At 44.0% G+C, this 18,760-nt stretch overlaps 1 protein-coding gene across 1 annotated transcript in view; it reads right to left on the bottom strand.

The window, feature by feature from the left end:
* The window catches only part of LOC102379727 (inositol 1,4,5-trisphosphate receptor type 2), a gene marked incomplete at its 3' end in the record, with an annotated part of 187,819 nt that overhangs the window by 84,150 nt on the left and 84,909 nt on the right, over positions 1-18,760 (bottom strand). The window contains exons 6-9 of the mRNA XM_006035576.3: positions 17,289-17,387; positions 16,388-16,471; positions 14,718-14,864; positions 13,171-13,266 (exon numbers count right to left, since the gene is read on the bottom strand). Coding sequence (XP_006035638.3) covers positions 13,171-13,266; positions 14,718-14,864; positions 16,388-16,471; positions 17,289-17,387 — 426 coding nt within the window. The remainder of the gene's footprint in view (positions 1-13,170; positions 13,267-14,717; positions 14,865-16,387; positions 16,472-17,288; positions 17,388-18,760) is intronic.

Genomic DNA, 18,760 nt, shown 5'->3' with positions numbered 1-18,760 from the left:
CTGTGCCAAAGGTCATGGACTTTGGCCCATCACAAAAATCTATAAGCCTCTCTTAAGAAGGGAAACCACTGGGGACAAAGCAACCACTTACTTGAAACAAAAAAGTTTCAAAACCAATTACTTGAAACAAAAACTTGAACAAAAAAGAAAACCGGAATGGGAGTGAGGTCACAGGTTAATAATGAGGGATTCAGAAGGGGACACTGAGCAGAGCACACCAGCCCACACCCTCTGCCCCCGAATGAGTTGAGGAAGCCTGTGAAACTCTGCCAGGAGACATGACTGGAGGAGTGCCAGGAAGACAGCCCCACACTCACCAGGATTGCCCCTGGCCATAGCCTCCTTCCTGGTCCTATAGATGGCCAGCTTGGCTAGAGCCAGGAATAGGTTGACCAGGACCCAGCTTCAACAGGAAATTGAAGGCACCTAGCCAACACTATGATCTAGTGCAGAGGTTCTCAAACTGTGGTCCGTGGACCACCACTGGTCCATGAGCTCCATTCAGGTGGCCCGCAGAAAGGTGACCTAAGGCTAAAGCTGAGAAACATTACAGCCGACTTCCCAGAACTTTGCTCAAAAAACAGGCACATTCATAGCATGAGAAAGGCAAGACTACTGATATTAAAAGATGAGTTGTGTGCTTTGATTTGTAGAACAAAAAAAGTTTATTAAGTGGTCTGCTGAGACCCTCAGCAATTTTCAAGTGGTCCGCAAAAAAAAAAGTTTGAGATCCACTGGTCTAGTGGTTAGGGCACTCTCCTTGGAAATCTGGGCCAGGTTCATCTTCACTATCTTGATGGAATTATTTTAGCGTGCCCCTGAGCAGCATGTAATTGTTTGTCCCTCTATTACCTTACCACAGAAATAAAATCAAAATATGGGAACTTACAACATTGAGGGTCTGACTTAAATGCAAAACAGCAATAGCAACAAAGGAGTAATACTTTTTTTTGTTAAGACACTCAGGCTTAATGACATCTGAGAACATAACAGAAGCATAACTAAAAAGAGGCTCAGAAATATCAAAGCAGCAACAGAGCCCAACCATCAAACAGAACACGAATGAGTGAGGGCAATACAATCAGGCAGCAATTACATCAGTTTAATACCTGATGGATCCTCTGGTCCCTTAAGCAAGTGCTCAAGTTCCACTGACTTCAAATTCAAAGATAAGCATATGCTTAAGAGCTCTGTTGAATCAGGACCTCTATTTGAGAAGCAGTTTTTTCAGTGGGTGGAGCCTTGGACTGAGGACAGGTTTACACTGCTTCTACAGTGCTTCTTTTCCACCTGGCCCTGCCCAGCCTTTCCCACCCCATGCACACCAAAACCAGAAGGGAGGCAATAAAGCTGCCCTAGGAATATCTCTCATCAGCGCACACAAACTCATTTGAGACGGTGAGCTCAACTGAGGCAGTAGGAGCACTCTCAAAGCCAATTTCATTGCCTCATTTCTGGGGCCAGGCTTCTAGGCCATGTACTCATTAGTACCCCAGAAGCAGGTTAGGCATAGTCTTCAACTTGGGGTTCTGCCCCTGAAATGCATGCACATCACTTCAACTCTGTTGTCCCTTTGCCACTCTTGTTTACCTTAGACTAAGAACTCCTCAGGGCCGAGACTAAAACTCTTTGAGGAACAGACAGATTCTTACCATGAATGTGTGCAATACCTAGAACAGAAGGGACCTGATCTACTTTGAGATCCCTGGGCACCACTGGAATATAACTAAAGTAATACTTTGAAAACTATACCCTGCACTGGTAGGAGTATATATTTGTGATTTAGCCAGTTGTTTCTCTCTAATTTTTATGATCCCTATAAAATTCAAAATTCAGGCTGCCATTTTCTCTTTGTAACTTATCTTAGCTCAACTAAAATATAGTCATGGCACGAGTTATGGACACATTTACCATGGTCAATTCACTCCCAAATCTTTCAAGGACACCTCATAGCCCTCGTCTGTTCAGTGAAGGCCAAGTACAGACTTTTAGTTTCAAGCAGGAGAATCATGCTTCTCCCAGTAGAAACCAAAAGCGCACAAACGGTCACACACTTTCTCCCAGACCGGTAATCTGGGAAAGTTCTGAGAGAAAAAGAAGCTGATTCCAAAAAAGGGAGTAGTCAGTCCAAGGACAGTTTCTCCTGGGAAAATAAATGTTTGTAAACTTTCTCCCAGCTTCACTCCCCCCAGGGACCAGAGGAGTACAACCTTGGGAACAGCCCCTGTGTCTTCCCAAAACTAGGCTCACCCCAGCTTAGAGAAGGCATGAGGCAGCTGCTCTTGCCTGCACCTACAGAAAGGATGGGAAGGAGAAGAGTAGTCATCAGCTGCTCCTTCCCGGCTCCTCGCACTCTGGGGACTCTGGTTTAAGAAGCAAGCAGGGGCCTTTGCTACACTGCTCTGCCCGCTTGGCTCCCAGGCACCAAGGCTTTGCCCCACTCCTCCCTTTGCCTCCCAGACTAGTCCAGGAGATGAGGGAGCATCATCCACTACTCCTTGCAGCCCCTATTTCAGGACAAGGCACGGGGCTTTGCCAACCCCAGTGGCTCCCCCCTGCCTCCTGCACTGTCTAGGTGGGCATCAGGAGCAGTGATTTAAAAGCCAATGAGGCCAGGAAGCAGGCTCAGGAAAAGCCCCTCAAAACCCAGTTGGATTTTAAATTTCCACCCATGCTGCCCAGCTGGACAGAACAATAAGCAAGGGGAAGCCGGAAGGGTCAAGTGCTGGGCTTAGGGAGGCTCTCCCCAGAGTAGCAAGGCAAAGCACCTGCCTGCTCCTCACACTGGAGTCCTAGGTATGTGGAGCAGCTGGGGGCTTCACCGTGGGTTTCAGTCCATTCAGCTTCCAGTGCACAGAAGATGGAGCAGTGTTGTCCCCTGCCTAGTTCTCACTCCAGAGTCCCAAAGTGAGAAGCAGGTGGGGGGTTGCCCCACTGCACCCTCCATTCTGCTCCCTGAGACTGGAAGCAAAGAGGAGCAAGTCCTCAGTCTGGGGCTTTGCTCCAGCAGGACGAAAAAGGAACAGCAAGGCAAAGTCCCCAGCCCCTTCCCCAAGCTGGGCACTGTCTGGCTTGGGGAAGGGACCAGAGGCATTGCCCCAGTGCTCCTTCTACTATGCTCCTGGAGACCAGGAGTGGAATGGGGGAAGCTGTTCCCCAGCCACTCCCTGGTGAATATTACCCACCCATAGTCTGGGAAAGACATAGGGAGTTTTCCCTTGTTGCTTCCCTCCCCCCACTCCCCACACTTGGGGACTGGAAAGAGTAAAGCAGGCACTAGCTCCCATGCCTTTCCTAGTCTTTGGAAGGTGAGGAGAGTGGGAGAGAGGGGCCAGCTACAGTCTAAACAGCTGTATGATTCCTTTCAGAAAGATTTCTACTGGTGGAAAGTTCTGGCCTAAGTAAAATAGAATAATCATGAACTTTTCTAACATGGCATCATCTCAGTATTACATCTGAATTTACTGTTTTATCAACATTGTATTGCTGTTTACACGGTTATCGACAAAAACATCACTGGGACCCATGAATCGATATTTGCATGCATATTTATGAGCATGTTGTTTAACGTCTCCAGCTTATCTACAAGATGATAAATCTTGAATTACCTGCTTTTATTGCTTTGCACACTTAATGTCCTTATAAACCCAGTGTTATTTTTTTTCAGTATAGGATTTTCCAGTTTTGTAAGCACAGGAACACACACACACACACACACACACACACACACACACACACTTTGTTTGGAGATATGTTTTTAGCTGAGCACAATCAATAAGCCACCATTCAGTTCAAAGAGGTTTTTATCCAAGTGATCAGAATACTGAAAAGACTGAAAAGGTTAGGCTTGGTCATAAGAAAATCAGAGCTGTATGGGGTCCAACCTGAAGCATCTGTAAGGTTGTTCATGTTTAGTGCACCATGTCAACACAGACATATTTGGTAGCATTCTAGTCTGGACATATGCATTGAAAAGACAAGATACTAGGAAAATCTGCAATTCTTTGAAGTGCTCTAATTTTTCAACCAACCTCATAAACCATCTTTAACATTAAAAGAAAAAAAATCAATTGCAGAACTTGTGCTATTACCAGTGCTAGGAAAAAAATGTCTGTAACAGAACTTTCTCTTAAACACTCCTGATTCTGTGTATATCGGAATCAAACCCTGTGGTTTGGGTCTGAGTGGGTGGCCCAGTTCCACTGAATTCAACCAAGGATGTGGCTCAGTTCTCTGGAATAAAATCCTAAATCGCTGACAAATTCCTGTTGACTTCAAAGGGGTCAGGATTTCTCCTGTGGGCTTTCCAGCTGAGAACCTGGTCCAGTTCTGGTTAAATTTTAGGGTTCCACCGTTTGGGATAGTGGGTTCAGAATTCCCCATGCCAAATCACTTGGCACGCCATTCCTTCCCACCCAAACTCTGCTATCAAAACCTGTATGGTACTCATCCAGCAGATATATGGAAGGGTGCAGCTATTAAAAGCTGAGTGTAAAAAGCAATTAATCCGTATTTACAATGGCATAGTTGATGTACCAGTAGGCTACAATAAAAATTTTAAACTATTCATTATTATTTGTATTTATTATTCCACCCCAGCTATCTTTTATCATAGAAGCTTAAATAAAAATATGTAATGGCAATGGGTGATGCTGTTGATACTTCCTGCAATGAGTAATCTCCCATTACTGCAACAGTACAGATAAATACTCAGCCAGCTCTGCCCAATTGATTTAAAGCAAGGTCACGCACACGAGGTGTCTGCTTGCCTGTTTATAAATCTCTGACCTCGATGTCTGGCTGGTGTGTTATGCCTCAAATGTGAGCTGAACAAAAGATAGTTCACAGGTTTTTATTACAGCATTACCTTTAGTATCATTGTTAACAGGTATTTCACACTTCATAGACACCGCAGTTAATGCCACTATTAAGTTACAGTAACTAACCTTTCTTTAGCCTAAACTCTTTTCCAGCTTTTACTGCACTGTGTCTAGCCTATTCTCCATACTGACAGTCTGATTGCTAGAGATTCCCTTGTGGGAATCAATACAAAGGTGTAAAGGTCCTTAACTCAGATACAGCATATTGGCTGCTGACAGATGTGGGGGGAAAAAAAGTGCTTTAGCAAAAGCAGCAGCATATTAGTTCGACCTAGCACTGAAGTGTCTGCGTAGATCAGGCATTGCAACGGCGTTTTTTGGTGCTTTTATCTAAAGATGATTCAATCAGCTTTAGATTTAAAAATACATCACTACAGCACCCAACCTACACAGGTGTTGGGTGGCCCAGGTCCAACTAACATGATGCCTCTTCTGGGCATGCGCTGGGCTCAGCAGGGGGGTATGCTGAGTTTTAGGCAAAGCACCATTGGGAGGAGGGGTGGGGTTTACACCTGTAAGTAGCCACCATGAAGTACCACCCCAATTTACCTGAGAATTCAAGATGTCATCCCTAAAATCTTTCAACAATTGGTCTTAGATGAAAGGAGTGCCAGACAGCCCACCTGCACAGTTGCAGCTGCACTTGAAGTCTCTACATTTCAGGTCCCTATTCCCAAAGACCAGTGAAGAACCTCTCTTCTTTCACTGTACTCTACTTAGTCTGTAAGCTCTTCAGGACAAGACTGTCTCTTTATGTGTACCCAATACAACATGCCAGTGATATCAGGCTGCTAATGTAATACAAATAATAAATATATAATAGAGCCAACTGGCTTCAGACAAGACAGACAGCTGCAGAAAAAACTGTGCTCAGGGCACACACCTCTGCAGTGCGGTGAAGACAAACTGGCCAGCTAAGATTTCAAGGCATCAGCACAGACCGGGTTCCTAAGTTTGCCAGCTTTTCAGTTACACTGTGCACCATATGAACTAGAACTAGTCAAAAGGCTAGAAACTACAACGGTTCTTGAAGTAAATAGATGACTGGCAGGGCTGTACGAAATAGCTACGTTTCATTTCAGTTTTGGACTCGGCCATTTCAGAGGGACAGTGATTCGTTTTGGTGTTTTGGATCACTGTTCCATTGCAATTTGGCCAAACCTGTTTTGGAGTTCTGACACTGTTTTGGTGATTCCGCCATAGGCTATAACGGGGAATCACTAAAATGCCTATAACTTTGTCATTTCTTGCCTGATTCAGATGAAAATTGCAGGAATGGTAGCCCCTTCTGCCAGGTTTCAAGGAGATAGGGTGCAAGGGTTTCCGTGAAACTGCATCTCAAACTGTTCAAAGCAAAACTCATGACACGTGTGTGTATGTGTGTAGGTAGAGTGGGATGAAACCAGCAAGAATGATAGCCTGTAACAGGGGGCCTTCCTGGTGCCAGTTAGATTTCCACCCACCCACCTGTTTCTGAGCCAACTGCTCAACCCTCTTTTTCTGCCACGCCTTGATGGAAAACTGATTCAGATGTTTCACAGGTGGGAGGCTGCCCATTTAGATGTCCTGGGGTGAAATCCATTCTGCAGCTCCATACCTCCCCTACACTGTGCCGTATGCCTCGCACATTGCATCCTTTACCCGCTCCAGCTGTGGTCCCCTCTCTGGGACCTTTGGCTCCCTCTTAGGCCCTGGCCCCCTCTTCAGGCCAGCAAGAATCCTGAGCCTCTGGCTCTGGGGATTCCTTACAGTGGGCCCCTGTGTGTATGTAAAGGAGCAGCGGGATGAAAACAGCAGGGATGGTAGCTGCATCTGAGGCCATGAAGCCTCCAGGTTTCAAGGACATATATGCAGGGGTTTCTGGGAAACTGCACCTACAACTGTTCAAAGCAAACTTTGGGGCGGGGGGGGGGGGGGTGCGCACAGTGGGATCAAACAAGCAGGGATGGAAGCCTGTAATAGGGGGCCTTCCAGTGCTGGTTAGATCTCTGCCCACCCACCTGTTTCTGGGACAACCACTTACCCCTCTTTTCCTGCCACACCTTGATGGAAAACTGATTCAGATGTTTCCCAGATGGGAGGCTTCCCATTTAGGTGTCCTGGGGTGACATCCATTCCACAGCTCCATACCTCCCCTACACTGCAGCCCATGCTTCACACATTGCATCCTTCACCCTCTCCAGCTGTGGTCCCCTCTCTAGGACCTTTGGCTCCCCCTTAGGCCCTGGCCCCGCCTCCAGGCCAGTCGGAATTCTGAGCCTCTTGCCCTGGGCATTCCTCGCAGTGGGCCCCTGGCCCTTTGACCCCACTTTGGGCCCTAGCCCCAGCATAGACCAGTCGAGGGTACCTCTGATATCTTTTATTAAACCAACTGAATAGTTGAAGAAATTTATTTTGGCAAGCTTTCGAGTTTAAAAACCCTTCATCTGGCTGAGGAAGCATCTACAGTTGGTGTGTGTTCTTCCTGGAAAGAAGGAATAGTAAAGAAGCCAGACGAGCCTATGAACTTCACTTCATCAACCTCCTAGATACAGAAACTCATGGACTCAATATAGATATGGGATTTATGACACACTATAATCTGCCCGACATCTGACTTCCCAAGGTACCTCTCCACTTGTACCTACTACATCCCCCTCCCCACCTGCACCCAGCCTGTCCCTCACCCCGACACCTCAGTTTACATTTTCACTGATTGGCTTTCTTGCTTGCATTGGATGCAGGCCTCTGGCTTATTTACTATTCCTTCCATCCAGGAAGAGCATACACACCAACTGCAGACGCTTCCTCAGCCTGACAAAAGGGTTTTAAACCCAAAAGCTTGCTAAGCTTTTAGGCTAAGCATTTAGGCCCCTGATTTCTAGCGGTGACATCCATTCTGCAGCTCCATACCTACCCTATACTGCAGCCCATGCCTCACAGATGGCATCCCAGGCAGCTAAGCTCACCTGGAGCCTCACAACTCCACTGCAACCAGCAAGCCTCAAGCCTCTCAAAGATCTTACAGGTCTGGGCTTTCCCTAGCCAGGATTCTGCATGTGTGGTGGCTGGAGGTTATAAGGCGCCTCCTACTCACCTTTCACCATGGCGGTTTGCAGACCTTGCATTTCTTGGGGGCTGCCGCACCACCAGCAGTCCCACCAGGCCTCCCAACGCTGGCAGGGTACAGTTCCTCCCTCAAGTACTCCCTGCATGCTTCATAAAGGGAGGGCACCACCAGTGTGATGAAGGTGATGCATGTGGGCACATGTTATGATGGCTTTTTAAGATAAAGCTCAGGGACAGATCGCAGACACTGGCCAGCTACAGATGTCAATATCAGAGCAGTCCTTCCCCTCCTCTCTTCCCCCTCCTTCTGAGTTTCTGTTTCCCCGCAAGCCCACCTCTGAAACATTCTGAAGCTTCCAAAACATTCTGAAATGTTTCAGGTGGTTTCATTTTGTTTTGGAGATGTTTCAGAGCTTTCCATTTCGTTTTGGATTTGGTGTTTTGGGCGCCAAAATGGGCTGCAACACCTCTGAAATGAAACGGCTGCCGAAATGTCACACAGTCCTAACGACTGGTACTTCTATGCCTTGGGGATCTATCATTCTCAATCCTGGTTAGGAAAGAACTAGAAATGAGACTGTATCTGATAATCCAGGTCTGGTCTGACTCTGAATTTGACGCCTTCTGTGGTGGCAAGAAGCCCCTACAGGCACCAAGGGGGCTGGGGGAAACCCCAAGAGCCCCGTGGGGAACAAACAGATCCCCCACATCCCAGGAAACTTACCTTTTGGAGCGCAGTCAGAGCTAGAACCAGAGCTGTGGCAGATACAAATTATCAGAACGTTATATTGACTTAACAAGAACACTAAAAAAAAAAACCCCACATAGTCTAAAAACTCGATCTGGAAGCAACCTCCAGGTAACTGAGTTCTACAGTGCCGTGAAACTAAATGAAAAAATAAGGATTCTACAGGCCCACAGTTGCCTGATGAGAGAGAAACACTTTCCCCTTCCCCAACTCTATGTAGGCCAACTTTGCCTACATAGAAAGCTATGTCCCAGCTAATGTTCACTGTGAGTATTATTCATAAAAATAATTAACCTGTTTAAAGTCCTCTTACACCAAATCTTGTGCTGTTGATTTCCAGGACCTAATTACATAGAGTTGGCCTCTCTTTGCCCATTCACAAGCAGAGCCGTGGCCGTGCGAGCCGGCATTACACTGGCTCTTTTAACAGCTGATCCCAAGGCAGGGGAGCACCAGGCTAATTGCGGCGGCTGGGGAAGCTGCCATGGGAAGTTTAAAAACCCTGCCGGAAGCTGGCAGGTGGGGAGGAGAGAGGGAGAAAGCCAGCAGGGAGCACGCCGGGCAGGCGGTGACTCAGGTGGCTGGCAGGAGCATTGCTGCAGGTATTGTGCCTGCGCCCCTGCACTAGGTTAGGGATGATCAATCCCCGGCTGCCTGTATTTCAGAGTCTATAAAAGCATCTCTCTCTCAGGGAGAGAGAGAGAGAGAGACAGAGACAGAAACAGAGACGTGAGAAAACAGGAGCCCAGCCCTCTGGCACCAGGGTCTGGGGCTCCACATGCCTTAACATCAAGGCAACTGACCGGTGCTGAAGCTGACACTGAACCCCTTAGTAAAGGCGCTTACAGTGAACGGTGGAACAACAAGACTAACGCCCAAGCAGTTGGCAAGTAGACGGGGTGTAGGGGAGGCAGAGCCCCAAGGAACATTGTGGTGCGAACGCGAGTACCTCCGTCACCAGGTCACCCGAGAAGAGGAACACCACTGAACCCCTCCTTTCACCCAACAACAAGTCGTGGCAGGAGAGTTGAGGGGGCACTCTGGTAAAGGGGGACGGTACAGTACTCACCATGCACACGAGAGATGCCACACCTGCTGTAACAGGATTAGGGGAGCTAAAGCACCAGTATGTGTGTTATACCTGTGTACTTCTGTATTGATCCAAGTGTAGGAAAGCTACTGACACTTCAACCTTGTTTCATTCAGGGATAAAGTTACAATGACTTGTATAACTACAGGAGCCTGCAGATATAACACTTATATTGCAATAGCTGATGTGCACTCCCATGTGGAAGCCCAGCGCCCCCATTTTAAAGCAATTTAAAAAGTACATTTGTCCATAGCCTCAGTATGAAAACCACACATTTCATTAGAGAGGTACACACCTTAAAGCATAAACAAGGCCTAATACATACCAGATGTGATCAATAAACTCATAGCTGTTTACTTCAATAGATACACTTAGGATCATAGGTACATAATAGGAGTGGAAGGGACCTCACAAGGTCATTTAGTCCAGCACCCCACTCAAAGCAGGATCTTCCCTGACTAAAACATCCGAGCCAAGTGTCTGTCCAACCTGCTTTTGAAAATTTGCTCTTGAAAATTTCCAGGGATGGAGATTTGTTGCCAGCCCTGGCCAATTTCAAGGGGCCTGGGCTAAGCTGCAAAATGTTGCTAAGCAGAAGGCCCAAAGCCTGTTTCTGAGGAACTATAGTGTGAACCTTTGCAGATGTGGCAACTAAATTGGTTAGCAAGTAAAGGAAGGCATCAAACACAATTAATAAAGCATAAGACCTGAAAGGAGATAAGGGAAGACCATACATTAAATAATCCATATATACTATATCATAGCTTTATCTTAAAATAGTAGCAGTAGTGGTTGATGTAACCAAATGTACTAGATGTTATTTTGCTATATATTTTGTTAAAATGCTTAGAGCATTTGTAAAAACCAAAACAGCCTTGTCAGAGAAAACCATAAAGTAAGGTAAAAAAGAAACAGGAACAACATTCCACAATGGGAAAGGAGAGGAGATAAGAAACCTTCCCTCTACCTGAGTATATAAATCCCAACTAACTGACACCTTCCAAGTCCACAAGAGATCTGGTTCAGTCCAATTCCAAAAGTTTCAGTTTAACAAATACATTTAAATACAGCCAATCAGAGATCATTTATTAGAAGCAGCCACCTAGAAATACTGGGCATAGGTGGGAGGGAAATTTGGGGAACTTGGCAAATTCAAGAAGACCTGCTGTGCCACCCTCCTCCTACCTCTTGGGTTAATGCACCCAGCATGCTATTGCTGGTTGTTTTTTGGTTTGTTTGGTTTTTTTGCAACAAGAACACATTTGGCTCATATTCAGATTCTGGTCCCCTGGAACCTCCAGGTCCTTCTCTGCCACACTGCAGCCTAGCTAGTCATTCTCCAGTCTGTATTTTTGCACACAATTATTCTGTCCCAAGTGCAGAACATTGTACTAGTCCTTGGTGAATTACATCTGATTGATTATAGACCATTTCTCCAGTTTATCCAGATAATTCTGGATCATAGCCCTGACCCTCCAAAGTATCTGCAACTCCACCCAATTTGGTGTTATTCAAAAGCTGCATTCAATCCTGTCATCCACATCATTAATAAAGATGTTAAACAAAACCAGACACAGGACAGAGCCCATATGGTACCTTTTCCCAACTAGAAATTGAAGATAATGATTCAAGAAGCTTCTCAATTATTCTCAAGATCTTCCCCATACACCATTTTAAGGACAAATACCATATTTACTTGAAGCTAAGATGACCATGAATTTAAGATGACCCCCCCCCGCCAACAATTAGATTCTATATATGGAAAAATTATATTTTTAAAATAATTTTTCAGCTATAAAATTTAATTATCAGAGGTTTGTCTTGAATTTGTCCCCCTCCCATGGCAACAGCAGGGAAAATAGTGGCTGGGAGTCAGGTGACCCCTGTGCCTTTGCTCCACACCAACTTCTTCCACCTGCAGCCCCTTTCCCACACCTGTTCAGGCTCTGTTCCCTGAGCACATGGAATTGAGGGGAAAATTTGGAACACAAGACACTGACAAAACACTGACTTTGAAATAAACATACCTGTAGTAATCTGCATATCGGCAAATTACTATGGGTACTTATAGACTTTGTTCATCCAGAATTAATGTTTTTTCTTGTTTTGAAAACTCCTCCATGGTTTTTACTCCACACTTTTTGAGCAGCACTTCTATACTAACCTACACATAATACAAACTATGCGTGATATTAGTCCAAAGCCAAAAGGCTCATGATTTTCCACACAGTTCACTGGGCCAAGCCCCAGGAGACTAAACAGCATTTAAAGCCATGGTGACCCCACAGCTCAACACCACTCAGCATGTGTGTACCCCACAATGAATCCATATGATAATTAGCACCTCCACTCATTACTACAACTGGGTGTTCTTGTCATGAGCCCTGGGATCCTCCAAAAATGTATATGAAGGTGAGGCATGGGGCTGCCTGGTCTCCACCTCATAGAGGATGGGGCCACACCAATCACATGCGACAGGTAGAGAGAGGAGGAAATACAGCCTCTAATTTACACAGATGTTTCATGAAGTCTGACAGACATTTAAGGATGGTAAAGAAACAAATGTTAGGAAATGGGAAAGAAAGGTGCTGTTCAGCTGTGGGAGTGAAGAGAAAGTCAAAATGTGTGTAATGTTGCAGCTCACCATGAGTTGAGAAAGAACTGGTGCTGAGGGGGACTGAACACAATGGGTTCTATATTTTATTCAGATGGACTGCACTAACCTAGGCTTGTGGTAGGTTCTCATCAGCATCTCAGCCTTTTTGACTAAAATCAAGTATAGACAAGCTTTAACAGATCATATCTAGCTGGTGTCAGTTGACAAGAGTGCTATTGACTTCACAGCAGCCAAATATCCAGCTCCTGATTTTCATTAGCATGAAGGAAAACTTTTTTTTTTTTTTTTAAATAAAAAGACAGGGAAATCAAAGAGCCTGTAAAAAATAAATTACTCTTTCACATCAGAAGAGAAGCCAGTAGTTTTGCTTCTATTCCTCCCCTGATTTCTTTGATCAGCCTTAGTAATTACCCTATGTTCAGTTAAACTCAAGAAAGCTTCAATCTATATATAGCTGGTTGGGTCAGCAAAAATGAGTACTCTGATTTAATTGCAAAAAGCTCCCCAGATAAAGCAGAAGCAAAAGCAGTAATATAAATCAACCCAACTCTGCTAAATCAAAAACAGTGATGTGCACTGGTAAAGCTGATGCACTGGTACAGTGATGACAGAAGCCTGAATGGCACAGCTGAAACCAGCTTATATTTGTCGTGCCATATAGAAAACGTTTCTTAGTAATACTTTAGCAGCTCTGAATTAGCAGAATGTCTAGTACTTAGCTGCATGGCATGCAGCGCTCTCTTGCAGTTTTGTCACATGCTGTCACTTATTTAGATGCTGTTCTTACCTCTGCAGCTAAGTAGTTCCCAGTTGCTAGATGTTTAAATCTGAACAAGCTATTCCATTGTCCTGCTCCTCCCCGGCATGGATCATGATGTACAACCTACCAGCAGAAATACAGATGGACAGTCATACCAGGAAGCTTGAGGATCATACTTAAATACCTAGGTCATTGCTAAGTCACCTCATGCATTCAGAGTAACTCTTAATTATGTTGAGATACTAATTATACTGCAGCTGATCCCGACAATAGTCAATATACATTTATGTAAACTACATGATTAGAAATATTCTGCAAGCAAGAGAAATCCTATGCATTACCACTTAACTGCCACAGATAACAGCTGTTTATATTTATATCTCACTGTGTACCAGGAAGTGTACCTCCTTCCATGTTTCATATTTTAATTCATCCGCCAATGCAAACATTACAAGCCAAATTCTGCTCAGTGGCATGAATATAAAGCAGTCCCCATGAACTGGATGGAGCGAATGCAGTTATTCTATATTTGTACAGGCATTAAGGAAGGCAAAATTTAATCCCTTTATTTCATCAGCTCTCACAAAAAATTCCAGAACTCTATATAAACTTCACCAAAGTAGGTAATGACTGACTCAACAAGCTCACTCTCATTTGAACTGAGAAGGATGTTCTTCTTCGTATGTCCTTGACTGGTCTTTCTAACTGCCTTCCAATCAGGTATTTCTGTTCTCTCAATCACAGGTCAAGTGACCACTGCCTAAGGACTGCAGTGGTGTACCTTGCATAGGCAGGCAAAAATAGGAGTTTGTAAACTGTCTGTTTTCAGTGCATAATATTTGTCCAGGATTCTGGATCCTTGGGAAAAGGAGCTTTGTGACTCAAGTAATAAAAGTTCTAATATATACCAGCAAGGTATCTGTACTCAGCGAAGTGTGTACATCTAACAAAATACATGTTCATGTAGACTCTCATGGCCAAATCTGAATCAGTCTTGTAGACACAATTCCCCAAAGTCCTTTTTAGTAAGTGTCTAAATCACTAAAAGTAATCCAAATCAAGCCTGCTCCATGGCTGCAAAATCACTGAGATATGTACACTCCTTAAGTACCTTAAGTTTTGGCTTGAAAAATCCCAAGGATTCAAGTCACATCTCTGGCTTGGATAAAATCTGCACCATTTACGCCAGATCTGTATTTGACCCTTTTCCCTTTTATTTCAGGACCAGTGCTGGCCCACAATTTTTTGGGGCCCCCTACAAGAAATAGTTTTGGGGCCCCCTGCCACAAAGAAGCTGGACAGCTTAGCTGTGGGGCCCCCTGCAGCTGCAGGTTTCACAGGATAGGATGGGCCAGACATATAAAGAAAGAAAACACCCTCTCCCCATGCCTATTCATTGCAAAAAAAGCATCTCATAAATGTTCATTCTACCCAAACTGCTTCATAAGATAATAATAGCTACTGAGAGGTATATGATGATATCAAATGACCATGAATTTTTCACGTTATGATGAAGTATTTTTACTGAACACTGGTCTTTGTATCCTAAAATATTTATAATAGACAAAAACTACCTCTATTTCCCACAGTGCTTTGGAACTTGTTGCAGAAGTGGCTGACTGACGCAATGTTGTGCGAAGAAATATATGTTGATTCTTCTCATATTCATCACAAGTCAGAAACTTCTCTTGCTCTGCATGAAACAGTCTAACAACATCTCCCTGGAAGAATATGAAAGGGAAGGGTTAGTAAATAGAAAACAGAGCAATGAGATTCTCTAGGTCAGGCTGTGAACCATGTAAAACTGGAACAACTCCACCAACACCATAAGAATCAGTGGGAATGTGGGCTGCTGGAAGTGGGTTCCATTTACTTTTTTCTCCTGTTGCTGAGGGAGACGTTTCAGTTTCACAGAAAATGAATAGGCTAGAATTTGAAAATGTATGCTGAGAGAAAATATATAAAATGGTAATAGAATTTAAAAAAACCTACTTCAAAGAATAGTGATGACAATGAAAAGACAATGAGAATACAACTGTGGTCACAACTTCATGCTGATTTTCAAATTTTAGGAGACTGTTTTAATTGAGTTTCTGTTTCACTCCTCCTCACAACTTTGGCCCTGCATTCTGCCAAGGAAACAATGCCCCAGCTATTCCTGCACAAGGCCTTGTTTGTAAAAGGCTGAGTGCTGGTGCTCCCATGCTGGAGAATCATGTTTACCAGGGACCTCACCAGCTCATGAGGTTTCCACTGCCTTTCTCATCCTTCTTGAAAACTCAGCTGCTCCAGCTATTATCACACAGGCTCTCCGCTTTCACTTTTTGGCCTCCTTTACTCTGCAGTGCTACCCACTCTTACCCCCTTCTGCCTAACTGGTTGTTCCATCAGTAATGCTCTCAGGGAGACTTTTCTCCTCTACCTTACCTCTCTCATAACTAAAGCTGAACTGACAGGTCCAATTCTCCACTGTCTTCCACACTATGTTACTTCTTACATCTCCAGGTTTTTATAATATGCTAGAGTTCTGATCCAGTTGCATTATACATGGTCGGAAAACAGGAGCAAATAATTATGCCAACTGCCAGGCAGTGGAGAATCAAGGCTCTCTCTCCATCTCTGGAATGCCAGCTTTGACCCCTTCCTTTACCTTGCTCCACACACCCAGGCCAAGTCAACTTCATCCCACTTCATCTCCCACAACCTTTTTAAGATTCCACCTCCCCTCTCTGCTCAGACCGTTCTAATTCTCATTCCCGCTTAATCATTCCCCATCTTAAAAACTGCAACATCCAGGTCTCTGACCTTTCTGCTAATTGCATGGCCTCTCATTCCCTCAAAGAAAACAGCCACCCATCATAGCCCTCGTCTCCAAATCCCCCTAATTATATCCCTCTTTTCTACTGTATCAGATACAAGCTTCATCTTTTCAAGGCATTTCACAAGATTGCCCTCAGTTGTTGCTCTTGTCTATCACTGTAGTGTACCTATCCTCCCTGCTGGGGTGCCAGGAGTAGCCACTTTCTAACAATTACAGCTTAGAAAATTGCAGGAGGGGTGGTGGTATGCATTATGAGGTAGTGACAATAATCCATTAAAATGCAGGATATCCAGTTTTTGCTTTAGAGATAGTTTCCTATTTCTTGTTGTTTGCAATATTTCACTTAGGAACAGTTAACCTGAGGATGTCATAATAGCTATGAATCTTGAAATTCAAGTTTAAAAATATGTAATTTATACTTACTCCTTTAAGTACATCATCTCGGTAGCTACTGTATTTCATGAACAAAGTTACTTTCCAGCTTGTATTGCAATTTACAGCATTTACCTGTTGTAAAAATATATGAATATAACTAAAGGTTTGGAAGCTGTTTGATCTCTTACATATTAAAGTGAGTAAAGCATTGTTAAAAGGCAGCAGTAAAATCTTTGGGGTAGAGACCATCTTTTGCTCAATTTGTGCAGTACCATGAAAGCAGGCCCCAAGCTTACTATCACATTCAACGTGATAATTTAACAGTGACAATGAAGGCTGTCCAGCAGGCAAAATGTTATGTTCTGTTAGAGTCCAGTCTTGCAAACATTTACATCTGGTTGCAATGTTTACTAAGGAAGCAGGTCTTTGGGGTCTGCTACATCAGTGAGTCCCTGGTACTCTTGATATTGATTGCTCCCAAGAATCTCCTACTCTCCTGGTCCAGTTCGCATGCATCAAACTCAGAAAGGTTCCTTGTGGGCACTCCCCAAAGCCACTCTCAAGAACAGCAGAGACCAAGGTCTTGAGAACACCTGAGGGGAGGACATTCACAAAGCAGTTTCACTGCTGGATTTGTAGGTTTGGCAGACAAAGTGGGGGAAATGAGAGGGGGGCATGCTAGGGAACATCCCGTCTTGAGAGTTCATGAACATAGTGTGCACACGTCCTCAGATACTCAAGAGCCTTCAGGAGGCACCTGGTGCCATGCAAAATTTTGCCTAGAATAAACACACTTTGGTTTTCATTTAGATTGCCAAGTGGACCATCCATTTTCTTAGTGGTAGTGTCAGCAGACCTGAGGCTGGTGTATGTTGTTGGCTTTTAGCTTATGATGGGGCAGGGAATACCACATTCTGCCATGCAGCTACACCTCTTATGTGGAACTCACCTCCTTGCAGCCTGGGTTATCCAAAAGCTCTATACTGCTGGCATGCAGAGGCTGTCCTGCATTGACTGGCATCAGTACAACTTTATCCCCCACAACAACCTGGAGGTCAGAAATAAATTACTATTTAGACATATGTAATTATCCAATGAAACGAAGTAATACTACATTTTTTAAACTTGACTCAGCATGCTCAGATCACTTGGCCAAATTATGGTACAGCTAAACTCATGGATCAAGGAACCCTTGCCAGTCAATCAGATTATGCAACTTGGCTGGTTTCAAGATTTCACACTAATACATCTCAGCAATCTCAATGAACTTGCTACTCAATTATTCAACAGTGACTTGGGGTGAAAAATAGTCCTGGGGGCCTATAAATTCCAGTTCTGTAAAAGCAATAAATCCAGATAGAAGTGGCTCTAAACTGTTCTCCACTCCCAAGTACTATGAGCCAAACAGCAAGCAAACCCTGAAAATAATCTGGAGTTTGGCACCAGGATACATCTACATCTCTTGCCCTGAATCACCATTTCCCAAAATATATATATAAATATTTGATTCCACAAGAGCAGCCAAGTTTTTCCTGCACCAAAATGTATAACTACTATGGTCTCAGATCTGGAATGAATTAAAGTAGCCTCAGGGGTACCATAAATTATATCCACTGGCTGTTTCCCTAGGGATTATTCACCATTTGAAAATCAGAGAAGTGTAAGCATACCCTTCCCTCTGCCTTGAAATTCACAAAACAAAGGGGCTGGTGTTTGGCATGGGGATCAGATATGCCAACCAAAAGATTCTCCTACCCTAGACTAGGGGAATTCCCTGATGACCAGCTACAGTCAGATTCCAGCCCCTTTGCATTGCCTAAACTGCAAATGGAAGTTAGTTCTGAAGAAATCATTAAAATAGTCTCCAACCTAAAATTGTAGTGATGTGTCTTAAGAATTCAGCTCATACCTGAGGAAGGAAATAAATCCAAGCAGAGTAACACCATTAGCTCTGCTAAAACTTTGGTGCTGGTGCTTGGATTTGGCTACAGAATTCACAGCATGTCTAAGCACACACACAGACACATGCACGTAAAAAACTACGAAGTGTCTAATAAAAACTGTGATCTAACAACTGCCAGGTGAAATGCTGCATGAGCCATGCTTCTTCAGACCACAAATGCACACAGATGATTTCTGCATTGATCAACATTTGCCATGAACACACAGCCAAACTCATCTTTTGTGGAACATCACTGGAATTAACACAGATGAATACAGCACATTTTTGAAGGGGGTGAAAAAAATAGGTTTCACATTCTTTAACAAGAGTTAAATAGACATTGGTTTTAAAAAGGTGCCATCATGCTCAGAATACATATAAAATCCAATCATATCTCAGAAAAAAAAAGAAATTAATTAAAGGAATCCAGGATAATGACAAAAAGGTGTATTTACAGTGCATTATTTATACAGTGCATT

Source organism: Alligator sinensis, unplaced genomic scaffold (genome assembly GCF_000455745.1).
Source record: "Alligator sinensis unplaced genomic scaffold, ASM45574v1 scaffold696_2, whole genome shotgun sequence".
Lineage (NCBI taxonomy): Eukaryota > Metazoa > Chordata > Crocodylia > Alligatoridae > Alligator > Alligator sinensis.
This window is presented reverse-complemented; position numbering and strand designations above follow the sequence as displayed.